The 20,255-nt window shown below is 42.8% G+C and overlaps 1 protein-coding gene across 1 annotated transcript; it reads left to right on the top strand.

Moving 5' to 3' along the window:
* Positions 1-9,654: 9,654 nt before the first annotated feature.
* LOC309700289 (uncharacterized protein) lies at positions 9,655-18,781 on the top strand (the record flags this gene model as incomplete). Its single annotated transcript, XM_082523775.1, has 7 exons — positions 9,655-9,737; positions 16,859-16,900; positions 17,121-17,387; positions 17,574-17,816; positions 17,900-18,094; positions 18,537-18,622; positions 18,740-18,781. The coding sequence occupies exons 1-7, from the start codon at positions 9,707-9,709 to the stop codon at positions 18,779-18,781; spliced, it is 906 nt and encodes a 301-aa protein (XP_082379901.1). The 5' UTR covers positions 9,655-9,706.
* Between the last annotated feature and the right edge of the window lie 1,474 nt (positions 18,782-20,255).

Raw genomic sequence — 20,255 nt, 5'->3', positions numbered from 1 at the left:
GGTTTATGTGGAAATGAACGTCTTCAGGAAAGATAAGCTCAGCTCTGGTTAAAAACAAGCTGTCGTGTTCATTGTGCTCATTCATGAACACCACCAAGTCATTGGTTCAGGTATGTGGATGACACCTGGGTGAAAATCAAATCTCAGGATGCTCCACATTTCACATTAACTCGGTGGACCGACACATCAGATTCAAATGTCAAAGCTGTAAAGGCTCCTAAAGAAAGCTCCAGCCGATCCAGGAGAGAAGGACAACCTCTGCCTAAGCAAAAACCTGGAGTGATCCCGTACGTGTCAGGAGTATCGGAGCAGTTCAGATGCATTTTTGCTAAACACCGCATCTCTGTGGCTTTTACACCCCAAAACACGCTGCGCCAAAAACTGGTCCACCCTAAGGATCAGGTCCCCCGACACAAACAGAGTAACATAGTGTACGCTGCTAAGTGCAGGAAGATTGCCAGGATCTATACATCGGGGAAATCGAACCACCTCTGGCTAAGAGCCACCTCGTCAGGCAAGGACTCTGCAGTCTGTTCACACCTACAGGTGGGCTTTGATCAGAGGGTTTTGGTCAGTGGTCATGAGAAATGCATATTAATGATGAACTGACCTCCCAGCCCATTGTTCCTTCAGTGGTTTCAGTCATTATGCAAATGTACTGTTTATAAGATTGAAACCTGCAGTCAGCTGAGACTGAAGACGTCACCTGATGATGACGAAACGTTTCTCCCACAAAACGCTACGTCCAGATGAACAGAATCAACTTTTGGAGATTTACTTTCCTGGATGATTGAGATGCATCAAGACATCTCGACCAATTTTTTAAAAAATGGCAACACACGCATTTGTTTGTGTAGGGCGAGGGGAACGTTTCGGGAGTGAGGGCAGCGAGACAGAGTGAGCAAGAGAGAGACAGAGAGATTTGTGATGTTTAGTGTGGAGTGTTAGTGTGTTGTGTTGTCTTGTGTAATTAGTGTGTAGTGTATTCGTTGTTGTATGTTGTGTGTCAATGAGGGCACTAATGAACGTCACAAATGCAGATTACAGTGAACGCCGTCTCCAGCTGGGAAACGGGAGGAGTGATACAGCTCCTGCTGTCAGACCTGCAGGAGGTGTCCTGCTCTCCTCTGTCTTATAGTGGACAGGAATCAATTTTTAATGGTACAAATCATTTGTGTGCCTTCTTATTTAATGCAGAACACCTGTATTGTTCTGTAAATAGTTTGAAATGGTTATTAAAAAAAACACATTTGCTGCAATTTCAGGTAAATATCTGCATGTAACGTTGTTCTTTGCACAACTTGTGCATAGGTTTTTAAAATTTCATTTACAATCTATGTTTGCTTTTCAAGCTATAAAACTGATTCGTTTTTACAGTGACAAAAAGAACTTTTCTCTACTCTGATTTTATGTTTTTGTCTGAATTTAGATCAGTATGTTAAAATGGAAAAGATAACAGTAAATTCAAACATGTGAGGTTGTGCTGAGAATAATGAGACCAAACAAGGCGAGATAAACACTTTTAAAGGTGAGATGTGGAGGTAAAATCAAAAGTAGTCAAAAACAGCCAGTTATACCCTAAAAATGGTTAAAATTTAAATTCTAAATGTTGTGATGGATAATTATAACCAATATCTACTAAAGTATTTTTTAATGACCTCATTTTAAATTGCAGACTGAAAGCTGTATGTTGATTGAGACCAGTCTCTATCTAACTGCAGGAGTGGAGCTGTGTTCCACTGGCCTAGAAATATTTAGTTGTAAACTGAAAACTCTAAGGTACTGGAGTCACACTTTCTTCAACTTCCACCTTTGCTAAACCCCGCTGTATAGCTTTCAGGTCTGTTCTATCAGCATCAACGTGTGCTGATGGGCAACTGGATGTTTGTTTGCTGTTTCATCCACCACATCTATGTACAAGCAGTTTTGTTTTATATTCCAAAGCCAAGTGATACCCAACTTAAATAGTTTATTCTTCTACTTAAGAGAGTGTGAAGTGTGAATATACAGGCCATTTACCATTTACTCAGTGACTAAAGATGCACAGCAGACTGAGAACTTCATTCTGTACTTAAGTAAAAATACTACTGTTAAAAATACTCCAAGTACTAATTCAACTTCTTTACTCAAGTAAAAGTAAAAAGTAGTGGCTGTGAAATGAGAGTAAAAAGAGCTGATTGAAGAACATTTCTAACACGTGTTTATACAAAGCTAACTGAACCATGTGCTGCATCAACGTGATAATAAAATAATATTATTCACTTTGTTTCTAATAAATATTCCCAGCTTGAATCAGACAAGTTGAACATGAGCAGAGAAAAAGAAGCAAATCCAAATATTCCTGTGTTCAGTTTTCTCCATTTACAGGCCGACTGTGCCTCTAAACAGGAACATGAGCAGGAAGAGGCTGAAGTGGATTCAGCAGGTGGAGGATGCCTAACATCAGCTGGAAAGATTTACTGTGACGTTTGTTTGCTGTTTTCGCCTCGTGCACGAGAACATCACCAAATAAACTCCAGACAGTTTTTAATATTTCACTGTTCAAGAGCAAAAAGACTGACGGACTGTGTTTAAGGCCACCTCACAAATGTCACACATGAAATATTCAGTGTTTATTTGCTGGTTTGTTGGCAGCAGCTCCTTAAAGTCTGTCACACATCTGTTTGACCATCTCCAGTTAATCTGAGACACCAGTTAATCTGCAACAGCAGCATCAGGCGGCTCAGCTGATCTCTGGTGTGTAGCTGCTGTGCTGCGGTCCCATTCCTCAGTGAAAGCAACAGCAGAACAAAAACTCTCTCCATCCACATGTTTGAAAAGAAAGTTTTTAAACAGATGAACACACTCAGTAAAGGACAAAGAAATAAGTAAGAAAAAATTAGAGTAAAGAGTAAAAGCAGGAGCAACTGAAACAGGCTGCATGCTAGCTGCTGCATGCTAGCTGCTGCATGCTAGCTGCCGCATGCTAGCTGCCGCATGAGCACTAGAACTGTTCAACTTCATTGTTATGATTTTAGCACCGAGTTACATGAAATCCTGCATCAAAAAGAACAACACAGCGATCACAGACATGTTTCTGCCAACAAACCAACATTAACCCAGAAAAGCCTCTAAAACAACCTGCTGTGGTTTGGAGTAGAGATTCCTGAATTTACCAGGTGCACCTGAAGGCAGCACAATTTAAACCGTAAATAATGATGTAGGTGCGCAAATCCTTTTCAAGCGTCACACCATCAAATGAGCCGGCTTACGTTTGTTGCACTTCTACACCAAGTTTTACGCTAACGTTTCTTCGTTGCTGATTTTTGTTCCACAAACCAAAAGAACAAAGATTCAACCTTTAATATATTTTCATGTGTGTTTCAAGCACTGTGACATATCACACACACACATGCTGAGTGTGTCACTGATAAAGCTGTGACACAGCAGCTCACTCAGTCCAGTCCAGGTAACAGACTCACCTGTTAGCAGCAGCTCTGCCCTCACAGAGCTCAGCTGCTTATTTCAGTCAGCAGGAAACATTAATATTATGGACTACAGCCGTCTGTCAGGGCCGTTCAAGGACACAACGTCACACACAGGTTTAAACTGTTAGACTCATGAATACCCACAACGTTCGATGCACATTTCTCTTTAACAGGAGCAAACGGCCTGATCAGATAATATAAGAACTCATAAAAGCTCATTTATGTAAATCTCTGCTTGGACCAGTGAAACAGTCTCACACTGATTAAACACCATCACTACTTCAGTAATGACAGAGGGGCGTAGGCGTGCTCGTGGGACAGCTTCCTCCAGCTGTGGAAACCAGATGTGGAAGCAGACTCCCTGATGTTGCAGTCCAACACCAGTGTGAGCAGAGAGGACTCAGCTGCTGGGCGGAGCTTATCTTCCTGTCCTGTTCAAATCCAGCATGAAACTCTTCTTATGTTCCCTCTTCAGTCTGATCCTGTCTAACAAACATCACTGTTCACCTCCTCCTCCCTCTGTGACTCCTTCATGTCCACTTTACTCCTCAGTAAGTCTCCACAGCTCCAAACCAGCTCTGCATTCATAGTCCATGTTTATCTAAGTTAGTTCATCACGGGTCCTTCCTGCTCTGATTGGAGCTCTGAGGTCAGAGGGGTGTTTCATGATGTTTGTCTGATCTTCTCTGATGCTTCCTGATAGTCAGCAGCTTTGAACTTTAACTCAAATGAAGCATTTTCACTCCATCAGCAGAAACAGCAGAAACACGATCATCATCATTATAAACTTCTAATGTTAGACAAACAGCTGCAGAACATCTGGCTGAGGTTAGTTAGCTGTTAGCTGTTAGCAGAGGAAGGCCAAACCAAGGCTGCATCTTCATCTTCCTCAGGGCTGAATAACAACAGATACTGTATATACACACAGGCTGCTCTTCATCACCAGCTCCTCCTCCTCAGACTGTTTCTTCAGCAGTCGGAGGTTGCTGTGCCCCTGAGGACACAGAGGGCAGTCAGACACTCACATGGGTCGGTGGGTTTGATGCTGGAGTCTGTCCCAGCTGTGCCAGCTGATCAATATCCTACAAACAGACTGATCGGTTCTCTGATCTGTGATCGATCAGCTGGAACTGGGATGAGGATCAGAGCCAAGAATAAAACCAGGTTCATACATTCATACCTGCACGGGCAGGTGAGTTCCTGTGATCATGTGACTATATGAGTTTATATCTGTGTGACTCCACGTGTTTAAACTCTGACTGTGATCAGTTTAGTTCACTATAAACGAACATGCACAGCAGCTCCTGGGAGACACACAAGTTGTACATGAAACACAAACAGATGTGTTTCATATGGAAACGCTGTCTGAGATTAACAGCTGAGAGTGAAACAGATGCACAGTATGAGTTACTACCTGCTGCCACCGACAGCTCCCACACAGCTCCGTTACTCTGCTGAAGGAGGCGCCTGCAGTCTCCTCCCTGTTGGACAGGAAACACTGACAGGGGGCGTTTCCCAACAATAAACGATGACGTCATTAATACGTCTACATTAACAAATGAGAGACCACGACAGAGGGAGAAATAACAACTCTTCCCAGCTTTCTGGTTTTTGAATCTGCCCTGGTTTGAATGTAATGCTCGTTTTTTTAAACGTTGCAAATAAAAGCTCGTATGAATCTTGGTTCTTTAAACACATGGCACTTTATAAAAATTAGGGGTTGTTTATGAACTGCTTCATTAAATGTATTCTACAAAGTGTTCAGAAAATGGAGATGACTGAATTCACATGTGTTCATAATGTAATAATGTGTTTCTCCTTTCTCCAGTAACATTAGTATGTGTAAGTCTGTGAGTTATCCCTCCAGTCAGATAACATTCATAACCTCAAATAACGTAACACAGACCAGCTCGTTAGAATAAAGTCAACAGTTTATTCACAGACACCAGGTGAAAGCCTACTCTGATGACATGGTCCAAAAAATAAATAAATTGTGGCCACAAAATACTACTTCGTGGGCACGAAATAAGTATAACGTGCATGTTAATGATATTACATTCACAATACTTTCATTTTAATTTTCACTTAATGTCGTTCACAATATGTTTTAAAGATGTCCCTAATATTTGAAATGTAAAAGATATAAAATGATTCCACAGAAAGTACAATACCTTACAGTGTATACAAGTACGAGTAGGTCATTGAATCAGTGTCTGTTGTGAGAAGTAAGTTGCCTGCAATGGTATTTAAGGTCCAGCAGGTGTCAGTATGGAGCAACACTGTCGACACAGTGTCGATACAGTTTGGGGAATGTGCTGAAACGCTTCACGAGGCCTCATCTACCCATCACTACGTGCCACGATGAAGAGAGTATAACCTGCTAGCAGAAAACCAGCAGCCTGGCACAGTTAGCTGAAGATCTGACAGAAGGCTTCTTCTTCTTCATATTGTTTTATTGGCAAACACCAACATGGTGCATTACCACCACCAACTGGTGTGGATTGTCTGACAGACGGTTGTCGTCAGTGCTGGTCTTAAATGCCGGTGACTTGATTGCAGTCAAGTGTGAAGGCTGATTGGAGTCTCCACCCGAAGGTGGAGCCCAGCAGAGTGGAAAAACCCCAGACTCACCCAGACAATGACAAAGTTGTTTTAGTCTGTTTTCTTCTATGTCTCCTGGTTTATTAGTCTTTCCTGTCTTCTGTGTAAGTCTGTCTTGTCCTCTGTTTGGTTACGCCCGTGCTTTAATCTCCTCAGCCTGTCATGTGCTTCATGTCTGTGTTCCACATCCTATTGTCAAGCTTGTGTTATTACGTCAACGTCTTTCCATGTTTCCTGTTTTATTTTGTTTTATTTTATTTTGAAGAGTCTGGTTTTTCCATGTTCAGTGGGCTGAGTTTTACTTTTCCTACTGGCATCATGGGTTGTATCCCAATTCAGGGTCTGCAGCCTTAAAGGCCGCATTTTAAGGCCGATTACGTCACCGCAACGCGAAAAAGGCTGTCCCAATTCAAAGGCTGCTCGAAATGCGGCCCTCAAATGCGTCCTTCATTTCCCTGAATTTTAAGGCTGTGGCGGTGTAGACTTCATGGCCCAACATATCCCAGAATGCATAGCGCGGCGTTGGGTGTGGATAATTTTGTCGAAGAAAAAAAAAAAACGGCGGATGAGGGCGGCCAAAGAGTAAACTTGGAAAAGTAAGTACTGAATATTATGTCACTTATTTATGTGCGAATGTTTAATAATGAAGAACATTAAAACATTACTGTCGGCCACATGTGATGTGACATTAGTGATGTTTGTACTTTCAGCGGTTACTTGGTTTTAATAATAGTCGACCTTAATCTTACAGAGATGTGATGATTTTGTGGATGATTAAAGTCAGTCATATATCCACAAACACAACAAGCTGAAAGTCAGTGATGCTGCTCGGTTTGCAGTCCTGAACATCACGGCACCAGCAGGATTCACTGCACTGTTAATGTTAGCTGTGTTATATTGCTGCCTCTGTTCGGTGGTGTCGAGCCAAACGGACTTTAACGTGTGTTTGAACGAGCTGACGGTTCACTCGTTAAGCTGAAAGAAAGATGCTTTAATCACAGCAGTCACACATGTGTCCACTGCACCATCTGGAACTCTTCTTGTTTACACTCGTAATAACACAAACACTAAATCCTGCTTCTCTGTGCTGTTGTGTAGCAGTGTGTACACCTGAGACTGTCACCTGTCTGTCTGTCCTGCACTCTCTCTCTGTTTCTTTCTCTCTGATTGTGGAATAAAAGTATGAACATGTGTTTATAAGTTACACTTGTGTTTGAATCCTGCAGCTTATCACACGTTTGATTTCCATGTGTGACGACTGCAAGTGTCCAGAGTGAGGACAGACTGAGGGACACACTGCTGCACATCATCTGTGAGGCTTTGCAGCCCTGATGATCCACCAGGACAAACTCAGCAGTGTGTGAGGAAGAGGAGGAGGAAGAGCCAGCAGCAGCTGACAGATGGAGAGAATAGACAGACTGTTCCCTGTTTGTGAAGGACTGCTAGGAAAGTTTAACATAACTGTCTGTGCTGAATCAGTCTTATTAGGTAATGTTCAAATAATGTGATCATCCCAGTGTTTCCAGTGTGGGAGAAAGTACTCAGAGTACTCAGGGCCTTCAAGTTACACACTATGAAAGGCAGCAACAAGTTTAATGTTCACACCCACCCCTTTCACAAGCCTTGCGCTTCCGACCTTCTCGGTCTTCCAAGGACATGGCCCACGTAGACCGCGAAGGATGAAGACACCGGTACAGCCATAGTGTTTGAAATGTAACCTTCCAGCCCCCCCTTCAGTTGGATTCTTGGGCAACTTAGATTGGTGGTTCTTGGTGTTTGGGGCTGGGTGCTCAGCTGGCTCTGTCAGCCCCCTTCTGGGAGATGGGGGGGCCCTGTGACTTTAAAGCAAAGAAAATAAAGGAGCTCATCAGTGACTCATGGAGCACATCCTCAAAGACATGTGCATGGTTGAAGATAATGAATAATCAAGTGTTTGAAGTTCAGACCTGATAAACTTGTTTCTTTACAGACTTTAATAAGAAGAGCTAACAGTGGTTGAATTATCTCAGTGTGCTGTGATAATGTTAGCAGACCACAGCGCTCTGAGCTAAATCTTTCAGTCTGTCAGTATTCGCTGTGGTTCATGTTTCCAGTACACAGAGTCAGAGATCTCAGTCTCTGTCTCTGCGGTCACTTCTGCTGAGGCTAAAGCATCATCAACATGCACATTTAAACACACGTTATGAAAGCAGGTACACGCCTCGGTGGGATGAGCTGTTGTCACACAGTACGTGACAGTCTTGATAAGATCAGTTCAGCTCTGTGCTGCTGTCTTTGTTCTTCTCTGTTTGCCCTTCAAATCATCTTCTGTTGTTTTTGTCTTTAATGAAACGCCCACGTTAAACTGAACTGAACCATCGATCACATCCTCCAAACGCATTGTTGCACGGCCTGATGAGAGAGGATCATCTCTGCATCTGTGTGTGGAACTTCTTCATTAATTTGTAGTTTGGACAGTTTCACCTGTCTTTGTGACCTTCAAAGAAAAGCTATTAAACTTCTGACACTGGTGCTTTGGTTGAACACATCAACCAACCTGAATCCCATTAATCACAATTCCTACTAGAAATATTTCATAAAAGTCAAACAATTATTCTGGGCCCATAAAAGGTCAAATGTGGGCTCTGGGGGTATGAAGTGACTAGAGGTGGGTGAGAAGGCATAAGATTAGAATTTATGATTAAAGATCTTCTAAGCCATGTTTTTAGGTGTAAAATGTAGAAAACGTTTGGAAACAGCAGATAATGAGCTTTTTTAAAATTGTCGTATTAAACTTAAGTAATGACAGAGTGAAAGCAACATTATCAATCTGCCAGTCAGTCTGTATCTCCACCTCACCCTGTGGTCACGAGCCAACGAGAGATGCTAAACAGCTGCACTCAAACTACAACACCAGCATTCAGCTGAACCAGGTCTGTTTTAAAAATGAGACACTGAGTCTCAGCAGGACTACCTGTGGCATCAATAGTTAAATAATAAAAACTAACGGCTCTCCTTCGATCTGCAAAGACTCATTGGAGTTCTACCTCTGCTTCTTCTCTATAGCACAGCTACATGCTAACCACACAGTTCTCTAAGAGACGTCCTGTTTTCTGCGCTGTAACTTGAGGTAAACCTACGTCGTTGTGTTGACACAATCTTCAAGTTTTGTGATTGGTCTATTCCATACAGCCGACTCTGTTTTAATGGATGAGTGAGAGAATAACTTCAAGGATGAGGAATAATAATCACAGTATAAAGACTCACAGATGGCAGAATCCTGGAGGGAGATTGCTGAAAGTGCTGGAATGAACCTGAGCAATGAGTATGTTTCAGGCTCTACAGAGACACAGACGCATCAGACACTCTGAAGTCTTTCTGAAGCATCGTCTCCAGGATTAGAGTAACTGCTATCATCAGCACCCTCATAACCAAGGCACAAATATCATATTAGACAAATACAACCTGAGTAAATAACCAATGCAATTTTTAAAATGAGAATTTCATTTATTAAGGCAAAAAGTTATCGAAACTTAACCAGGCGCTGTGTGGGTGTGCTTCTCATCAGTGGAGCGTTTGCTCAGGCAGTGAAAGTGTCACCAAGGAAGTTGTGAAGCCGAAGACGTCTACGCTGCTCAGACTTAAAGCATTCAGACACCATGAAGACCCCGTCTGCCTCTCTGCTCCTTGGTGAGTCAAATGTTTATCTACTCATTGATTCATGATCTGAGCTTCAACACACACTCGCAGAGGAAAAAACACATTTACATTAGAAATAGAGGACACCAGACTATCATCAGACGTAACTGCATCAATTAGAGATGGTATTCATTAGAAAATACCAAAAATCGTGGGCCAGAGCTAATAATAACTGAAATCAGGTGTTTTTAATCTTATGACCACAGGTGTATAAAATCCAGCAGTTCCCATGCAGACTGCTTTTAGAAACATCAATGAAAGAATGGACCTTTCTAAAGAGCTCAGTGAACACGAGGCTAGTACTGTAACAGGGTCATACCGTTGAAACACGTTGGTTTGTGAATTTTTTTATTCTAAATGTTGTCTAAGGAGCTTGGAAAGAGCGTCTGGACTTCTTTAAGTTCCTTTAAGGTGTTTCATCCAAGCAGCTTCTTCATTTCTTGGGCCAAATGGTGGAGAGTGCCAGATTTAAGCCCTATGGGACTGTATCCCCAAGAGGGACATGGACTCCCTATTGATACCTAATCACATGAGCCAAGGTGTGGAAACGGGTGTAGGTCACAATCAGCCAAGGTTTCAGGTGAGCTCATTGTGAAACCTAGCCCCACCCTATCATGTGATTTCCTGAGGTCAGTTTACACATGGCCCACATACCACAACGAATTTGGTGGCCCAGATCAGGTTTGCCAGAGGTGGCCCACACATGGGCCAGCACAAGGCCAGTTGCACACACACTGGTGGCCAAGTGTGCTGACAATCAAGCCAAACACCAACATCATCAAATATACAGTTGAAACCAGATATTTACAAACTCTTCAGATAAAAACACTTTTTTTAATTGTCAAACATCAAATCAGACTAAATGTTGATTTTTTTTAGAAAAAGATTGATAAATATAAAAAACATATTTGTTGAATATAAGAGTAAAGAGAGAAATTGTTTGTATTTCTTAATTGCAAATGGACTCAAATTGTATTCAAAATTGAGCCACACTTATGGAGCTCCACAGTTCTTTTCCTGGTGTTTTGGTTGACATCTCCTGATGTTCCCATGTCACAGAAACAGGCTCTGTGTTTTGCCTTATATGCATCCACAGCTGTGCCACCAGTTTACTCACATGGACTCTACGAACCAATCAGAAGCTTCTTCAGCTCAGAATGGAATCGTCTGGAGTTTTCTTTTTAATTAACAAACTTAGTGTACATGCACTCCTAAATTTGATCAAAGTGATAGACATCTGTGTCTCTTTATTCTGACAATTAACTAATTCGAAAGATATTTCAATATTTATCTAAAACAAAACAAGTTTAATCTAAATTGATGTTTAAAAGTAAAAAAAAGTTTTTATGTTTTCTCCATAAAGTGTAAATATCTGGTTTAAACTGTGAATATACTGCTGTGTGTTGAAATTCCTCTTGTTTTGCATAGAAATATACTGAACAACATCCAAAGCATAATATATAAAATAACATCTACCTGAGTTTTTTCTTTGAAAGAAGCTCCTTATGTCCATTGTTGTGTTCATCAGTACATGACTGAAACCGATTTAGAGAGTTTGTTTAGCCGTGGAGGGAAACAACTGAAAATATGAAATGTAAGCTAAGACTCTAAAAAATCAGCGTTGCTGTTCGGCTTTTTATTTATCCATTTGTTGATTCACCCGAAGAGCAAGTAACGCAACCAAGTGATCAGTTTGATATCAATCTTTTGTGATACACCGTCATATTTACATTATTAGTTCAGTACGAATGATTTGCTTTGATACCTGGTCAAACTTAAGCTCTCCTCTGTCTGGAGCAAACTCGCAGGCAGCAGCTTCTCCCCCTTCGCTCTCAGTCGCCTAGTGCCTGAGCTCGGATCATACCAAAATTAGGGGGAATTTACAACTGTACACTATATGCTTCGAATATTGTGTGTAGTTTTTGTTTTATACAGTTGTCAGTCAGGCATCTAACTATGAAACAAATTACACTCCAAAAGACCCCGGGCTTCTGCCCAGTAAGCCACCCCCCTGCTCCACCGATGGTTGACTCCAAATCTCCCGAACACTATGTCGATCTGAGAAAGCAAGACCGAGACAGCAAGACCAAGACCAAAGTCTGTCAAGACCAAGACGAGACCAAAAGTGGTCTGAAACATCCAACTCTAGGGTCTTCTAACTAAAATAGGAAAATAGGTACATAAACAGTGCCATCATTGTCAGACCTGGCCCACATCTGGTTGACATACACCCTGCCATGACACCAGTCATTCAGAAGTGCCAGCTTGATGCCGGATCTGGGTCAGACCTGTTTTCTATGAGCCTGGGTCACATAAACCAAACCATAATCGAGCTAGATGCGGCATGCCTCTGGCAGTGTCATAAACAGTGCCATCTATGTCAGGCCTGGCCCATATCTGGATGACTTACCATGCCAGACGTCAGCCAGCAGTGCCGGCTTGACACCAGATCCGGCCCAGACCTGTGTGCTATGTGGGAAGTGAAATTATTTCACAGTTTAAACATTTAGTAATTACAGCAGCTCAGCCAGGAAGTATCAGACCGGTATCTACAGTTACAGAAGATAGTCATCGAGTCCCAAAGCACATGGTGTGAAAAGTCAGGTGAAAGGCAGAGCTCCAAACAGTCTGGAGGCAAGATGGCGCCGGTGTGCATGGCTGACCGTCTGCGACCTCAACTGCGCTTCGGCGTAGTACTCTTTGTTATTTTATCCTTGGTTTTATGTTCTATAGGCGATTGTACGCTAATAACTTATGATAGAGACACGCTCCTGAATCTTCGGTTCTCCTGTCCTCAACGTCTGGACAGTTATGGGGCTATGGGTGGTGCCACTCCTCTGCCGCCCGTCTCCTCCACCAGAACGACCTACTTACCTTTTCCCTTTCTGCATAGGAAACGCTTCAGGAAACGGGGTAGAAGGAGTGGTGCCCGCGTTCGCGTCAAGGCTTATATTAGAGCCATGGCTATGGATTACCCTTCTGCAAGTCGTGAGCTGTCACGATTTATCTTCTACTCCAGGAGCTGCTTTGCGGCTAAATTGTTAAGTCATCGCTGGATATGCCCTGTTGGCCCTCATACCTATCCTACCTGCCCAGTGGCCTATCACTCTGCTCGGTCTTGGATTACACCGCCTGGCCGCGGTGTTCAACACAGCAATCTAAACACCCTGCGACGGGCTACCGCTAATGACCTAGCTCCTCGGACTCGGATGGCTTTATTTAATGTTAGGTCTCTTTCAAATAAGGCCTTTCTCTTAAATGACTTTTTCCTTACCACGGGACTGGATGTTCTATTTCTGACGGAGACATGGACTTCTCCGGGTGAGTTTATCCCCTTTTCTGAGCTTCTCCCTCCTGACTGTGCCTTCTTTAGCTCACCAAGGCTCACTGGTAGAGGTGGTGGCCTAGCCTCGGTTTTTAAAAACAAACATGAAGCACGGCTGCTACCCTCCCCAACCTATTCTAGCTTTGAAGCCCAGTTATTGGAATTGACTGCCCCTCGGACTACTCTGTGTGTTGTGGTTTATCGTCCGCCTAAATACCACAAGATGTTTATTTCTGAATTTGCTGACTTCTTGGGATCCATTCTTTTTAAATATGGTTCTGTTATTATTTCTGGTGATTTTAACATTCATGTCTGTTGTATGGATGACAAATTGGCCAACGATTTTCTAGCACTAACTGCTTCTTTTAATCTTACCCAATGGGTGAATGAGCCTACCCATGTTAAGGGCCACACCCTTGATTTGGTTTTTTCATACGATGTGGATATATGTATTAAGGAAATTAGAAACACTGGACTTTCCGACCATTCTCCGGTTATTTTCGATCTTGACCTTGGCAACACCGGATCACGCTTTGAGGCTCCTCTTTGTCCTACGCGTACTGTGAATGCCGATACTCTGTTGAAATTTTCTAATTCTTTTGTGAACTTTTCATTTACTACGTCAGACTGTCTTACCCCACATACGCTTGAGAATTTCGCCAATACTCTATTAACTACATGTTCCTCTATCCTTGACATTGTAGCACCGATCAGAATGAAACGCCCCAGAACCTACTCACAATGTTGGTTAAATGATTCTGTTCGTGCCTTACGACGTATGTGTCGACGGGATGAGAGGAGGTGGAGGAAGGATAATCTCCAGTCATCATATGACACTTTATGCGTTAGCCGCTCGAAGTTTCAATCAGCTGCCAGAATGGCTAAAGCTGCTTTCCTATCTAAAATTATCACCACAAATGGAAACAACCCTCGAATTTTATTCAAAATTTTCAACTCTGTGGTAAACCCCTGCCCCTTTATGCCTCTGCCATGCTCCCCGGGCCTTTGTGAAAAATTTTCAAGTTATTTTTTGGATAAAGTCGCATCTCTTAAATCTACCCTCCCTTTGGTGACCGACCGTATGCCCACCCCCAATTGTTCCACTACTTTTTGTCAATTTGAACCCGTTTCTCTCTCTACTCTGAAGCATCTAATTGAGAAACTCAATAATACTAATCTTGTACATGATGTTCTTCCATCCCGTATAGTCAAGGATTGTTTTAGTACAATTGGACCTTGTCTTTTGTCCATATTGAACTCCTCCTTGCTGTCCGGCTATGTACCATCAGCTCTTAAACATGCCATAATCCAACCTGTTCTAAAAAAAAAGTAATCTTGATCAAAATGATTATGCCAATTATAGGCCGATTTCCAAACTTCCCTTTGTGGCTAAAATTCTTGAGAAGGTAGTTCTGCTTCAACTTCAGACCTACCTGGATGAGAATAACATTAATGATAAATATCAATCGGCCTTTAAACAACACCATAGCACTGAATCAGCACTGCTTCGAGTTTTTAACGACCTTTTACTAATGGCTGACAATGGACGCCCCTCTGTCCTAGTGCTATTGGATCTTTCATCGGCATTTGATATGGTTGACCATAACATACTATTGGCGAGACTAGAGCACACTGTAGGCATCAAGGGCACCGCCTTGGATTGGTTTAAATCTTACCTCTCCGATCGGCTCTCTTCGGTTCACTTGGCTACCTCCTCCTCCTCCGCTGTACCTGTTTGCTGTGGTGTTCCCCAGGGATCTGTGCTAGGCCCTACCCTGTTCTCACTGTATATGCTTCCTTTAAGTGTCATTTTGGAGAAATACCACATTGCCTTTCACTATTATGCTGATGACATCCAGATCTATTTTGAGCTGAATGATGATCTAGCTATGTCCGTGAGTAACTTTCGAGAGTGCATGTGCGAGGTCAAGCAATGGCTTCTGGCAAATTTTCTTATCCTTAACGATAAGAAAACTGAAATTATGATCTTTGGCAGTGACGCTCTTCGTGCCAAACTTCATGATGCTTTTGGTTTTCTCACCAGTTCTTTCCCTGACACTGTTAGGAATCTGGGTGTGCTACTTGACAGCTCATTTAAACTTGACAAACAAGTATCTGCTGTCGTCAGATCTAGTTTCTACCAACTTCGCCTTATTTCCAGGGCCAAACATTACATCCCGCACAATGACTTGGAAAAGCTTATCCATGCCTTTGTTACGTCACGACTAGATTACTGTAATTCACTTTATTATGGTCTCCACTCTACCCTTTTACATAGATTACAGACAGTCCAGAATGCCGCTGCACGCATTCTAACTAAAACTAGGAAGTTTGCTCACATCACTCCCGTCCTTGCTGATCTGCACTGGTTGCCTGTGAAATTTCGTATTCAATTTAAAATTCTGTTGTTTACTTTTAAAATTACTAATAACACAGGGCCAAGTTATCTTAAGGAACTCTTAAATTCATATCTTCCTACGAGGGCCTTAAGATCTTCCTCACAGTTATTGTTGGTTCAGCCCAGATCTCGTTTGAAGTCTAGAGGTGATCGAGCGTTCGCTCTAGCTGCACCTGAGCTGTGGAACAGTCTCCCGATTGGCATCCGGGCGTCTGATTCTATTCAATCTTTTAAATCACGGCTTAAAACATATCTGTTTGAACTTGCTTTTCCTACCAGTTAATTTCTCGCCTTGCTTCTAGTGTGTTGTTCTAATGTTCTAATGTGTCTGGTTGTTTTGCGTTGTCCTGTGCTGTCAATGTTTTCCATCACTGTGTTTGATGGTTCAGCTTTACAGCTTTACTCTGCTATAGCTCTGTGCTATAGTTTATTCTTATTAGTGGTTTTTACCTGTGAACATAATCTCACACTTATATGACTCTGACGTTATAGTCTTAATTATTTTATTATTTTATTGTTGCGTTGCCTATGTCCTCTATCACTGTGTATGATGGTACAGTTCTCTTTGCTACAGCTGTGTGCTATTGACTGTTCCTATTAGTGGTTTTTACCTGTGAACATAATCCCACACCTATATGATTCTGATGTTTTAGTGTAAATCATTTTATTGTTTTATTGTTTCATGTAAAGCACTTTGGCATGCCCCGGGCTTTTAATGTGCTCTATAAATAAAGATTGTTGTTGTTGTTGTTGTTATATTACCAATGATGACGTCACACAGTTAGATCTTACTGGAAATGATAACAGTCTCCCCATAGTCCAAAGTTCTCCTTATATAAACATCAGCTGATACTTTAGAGACAAACAAGTGTGTGATATTTTGTGCAGTTTGTGAGACTATGTGTTCAACAGAGAGGATGTCCTGAAACGACCTCCCTGTCCTTAATAAGTGTGTATGTGAACGTGCGTGTTTTACATAACTCTCTATGTGCATGTTTTGTGTAGACCTGCAATATGTGTGTAAGTGAATGTAGAAGGCCCAGCTGGACCCACCGCTTCTGCTGGTGCTTTTTCACCACATGATAGAGTATTACATCTAGAATGGGTTTTATCCTGCGTGCTCTGAAATAACTGATAAATGATACATGATAAACTGATGATAAGTAACACAGACTAATGAAGTAATGATGAAATAATGACAGGGCATGTAAATGATAACAACGTGACAGTAAAATAACAGGTTTTTCTCGACACCTGAAAGAAGAATGGCTCATGCAAATACCAAATTCCCTTGGAAGACCCTTCCAGGGGTAACTTGTCCCTAATAACCAATGACCTCTGACCTTTAGTAACCTCTGACCCTCAGTGACCTCTGTCCTCCTGTTACAGGTGTGTGTGTGCTGTTGCTGTCTGCACCGACTGTTTCTGCAGGTGAGTTGATGGAAGTGAAAACCATCAGTGAGACTCCAACAAGAACACAAATACACTTACTGTGTGTGTGTGTGTGTGTGTGTGTGCGTGTGTGTGTGTGTGCGTGTGCGTGTGCGTGTGTGTGTGTGTGTGTGTGCGTGTGTGTGTGCGTGTGTGTGTGCGTGTGTGCGTGTGTGTGTGTGTGTGTGTGTGTGTGTGTGTGTGTGTGTGTGTCCTCCAGTGTCTCTGTCTGTCAGTCCAAACCTTCAGCAGGTCTTCAGAGGATCTTCAGTGTCTCTGAGTTGTGTTGATGATGGACAGACAGCTGATGGATGGACAGTGAAGAGGACCAGAGGAGGACTCACTGAGGACTGTGGAGCAGCTGCAGGCTTTGGGAGGGTTCATGGTTCCTCCTGTGTTCTGGATCACTCCGTCTCCTCTGATGGACGTTACTTCTGTGAGAACTCATCTGGACAGCAGAGCGATGAAGTGTCCATCAGTGTTTCAGGTAGAGACAGGGAGATGTTCCAGCTGTGTCTCTGTGCAGATGTTTCCAGATGTTGGATACATGTCTGTCAGTGAGCTGAGAGTGTGAGACTGTCACTGTGGAAGACAGCAAGGTGCTCATTCAGACAGGAAGCAGCTCGTCTGAGAGGAGCTCTTGACTCTGCTCTGTTTGTGTTTCTGTTGTCAGATAAAGGTGTGATCCTGGAGATTCCTGCACTTCCTGTGTGGACAGGAAGTGATGTCACTCTGCGTTGCAGAGAGAGGAGCGGTGACACAGCTGCTGCTTATTTCTCCTTTAATGGACGTCATGTTGGATCTGGAACAGCAGCAGAGCTCGTCATCAGAAGGGTCAAACAGTCTGATGAAGGTCTCTACTCTTGTGCTACTGAAGCATTTGGATCGTCTCCTCAGAGCTTTCTGAGGGTCAGAGGTCAGAACAGTGACATCACTTCCTGTTTACAGACATGATCTCCTGATAAAATGACTGAACCGTCTGCATCATCTCTCCTGCAGATCCTCCTCAGCACAGGAGCTCAGACTCCACTCCTCCTGTGAACTCTTCTGCTGACACTGCTTCATCACCTCCTCAGGGTCTCACCTCCTTTCTCACTGCACTCATAGCAGGCCTGGTTCCTGTGGTTCTTCTGGTTCTGCTCTTGGTTCTAGTTCCACTTCTTTTCTACTGCAAAAAGCAAAATGTAGCAAATGGTACGACCTCTGTCACATTGACTTCATATGTTTTATTTTTCATCACAACAAGGAGCCCAGCTGCTGCAGTCTGAGGCCAGATGTTTCTATGTTGGTTGCTCTCAGCTGCTCCTTTAAGAGAACTTTTGGTTTGGTAAAGCTTCAGATGTTTCAGTGGGTGAAACAGCTGGACTACAGGCAGGCTAGCTGAGCAACCAGACTTATTTCCTATGCAGTCATATTTCTGAAGTGTGATCACACTGAGGTTTGGAAACATCTGACTGAAATGATGGAAAGAGGCTTGAGGTTGTGGGTTTCTGTGTTTCCTCTGAAGGCTGTCTGCTTTGACCTCGGGGTCAGTTACCTTTGTCTGGAAATGGCTTCAAGAACCTTCCCACAATGTTAACAAATGTATCTCTAAAATCACTGCTGTCTTTATTGTTGGTATTGTGTTAACACACAGCTGAACGCTCCAGACCACCAAACTGCCAGAACATCTACTTCGTTACAGGTGAACCAGAATCCGTCAGTGTGGCTCAGCATGAGTCAGTATGTTTGAGGTTCTGTGCAGACTGCAGCTGATTACAGATTTGAAACATCATCTGTTTGTGTTTCCTCTGCTTGTAGTTGTAACATGACCTGAGTGTGTGTGTTTGTATTTTCCAGATACACATCAAGCTGATACACATGTTGTCTACTCTGACGTGAGGATTCTCACTGCAGGTACCAATGAATCAAATGAATTTTGTTAATTTTGTTAGATCAGGTTTTTTTTCATAACAATAAATGTGCAGCACAGCGGAGAGAAAAACAGAGCAGATCAAGGAAGAAGGTAGGAAATACAAAATGTAGTCAGATTAATGGGGCTGAACACAGATTCACACCACACTTTACAGGATGAAGGGGTATAAATACTTTTTCAAGACACTGTACATAGAACACAAACATCTGGATGGGAGTCCAGCAGCTGAGCCAAGACCTGAAGGGGGTCGGTATGAGAAAGTGGACTGTTGGCAAGAGGCGAGTCACAGTTTAACAGGTTTAACATCACAGAATGAGGATCGATGAGAGACTTAAGGGTTACGACGACTGGGAGAAAGAAACTGTTCTGATGGCGCTTATGTCAGGGTGGTGTCACAAACAGTTCACATCTGGGCTGGGAGGGGTTCAAGAGTCTGAGAGGCTGAAGGTGATTTCTGCTCTGGTGTCAGGTTGCTGTGGGGAAAGACCACAGAGCTCTGAGTTAATCACTTGCTAAGTAACTGATGTGGAAGAAGAGAAAAGAGGCTTGATCTGTTTCACTGCAGGAAACTTCACCTTCTGTGTGTGTTACAGAGCAGTCAGCTGATCCAGGTGTTGTGTATTCATCACTGAGAGCAGGTAACATTTACACACAAATGTAAAGTTTTCAATTCAATTTTATTTATACAATAAAACACAACAACAATCAGCTCAAGGTGCTTCATACTGTAAGGTGGACCCTAGAGTAATACGTGCAGAGGAAAACCCAACAATCATATGACCCCCTATGAGCAGCACTTTGGCAACAGTGGGAAGGAAAAACTCCCTTTTAACAGGAAGAAACCTCCGGCAGAACCAGGCTCAGGGAGGGGCGGGGCCATCTGCTGTGATTGGTTGGGGTGAGAGAAGGAAGACAGGATAAAGACATGCTGTGGAAGAGAGACAGAGATTAATAACAGATATGATGCAGAGAGGTCTTGCTGCTGCTGCAGGAGCAGACTGATCAACACTGACTTCTTTTCTTTGTTTGCGTGACACATGATTGAGGTCCGTTCTCTCCGCTGACACACCTGTGTTTGATAACCTACCTGCTGCTCATTAACCTGACTCCTCCAGCCACTACTTGGAGCATCGGCTCAGTGTTTGTGTTTGTTGGATCAGTACTACTTGCGTCAGCTGCCCCGGCTCTTTTCTACTCTCGTATTCTCTTGGCCTTTCTCCTTACTGATTCTAATCGCCTGTTTCTTTGTATGTAGATTTCCTTGGACCTGTCCCTGATTCTGCCCTGGATCCCTGAGTCAGCCTTGGACTGCCTTCAGATTATACAGACAGCTGCTCAAACATTACTCCAGTTTTGGCTTCTCTTCATTGGTTGCCAGTAAATTTTAAACTTTTAGTCAGAACTCTTAGACCTCTTCACGGTGAAGCTCCCCAGTACATC

Source organism: Aulonocara stuartgranti, assembly GCF_965226115.1.
Source record: "Aulonocara stuartgranti genome assembly, chromosome: 3".
NCBI lineage: Eukaryota > Metazoa > Chordata > Actinopteri > Cichliformes > Cichlidae > Aulonocara > Aulonocara stuartgranti.
The sequence above is the reverse complement of the archived record's forward strand: the minus strand, read 5'-3'. Positions and strand labels throughout refer to the sequence as shown.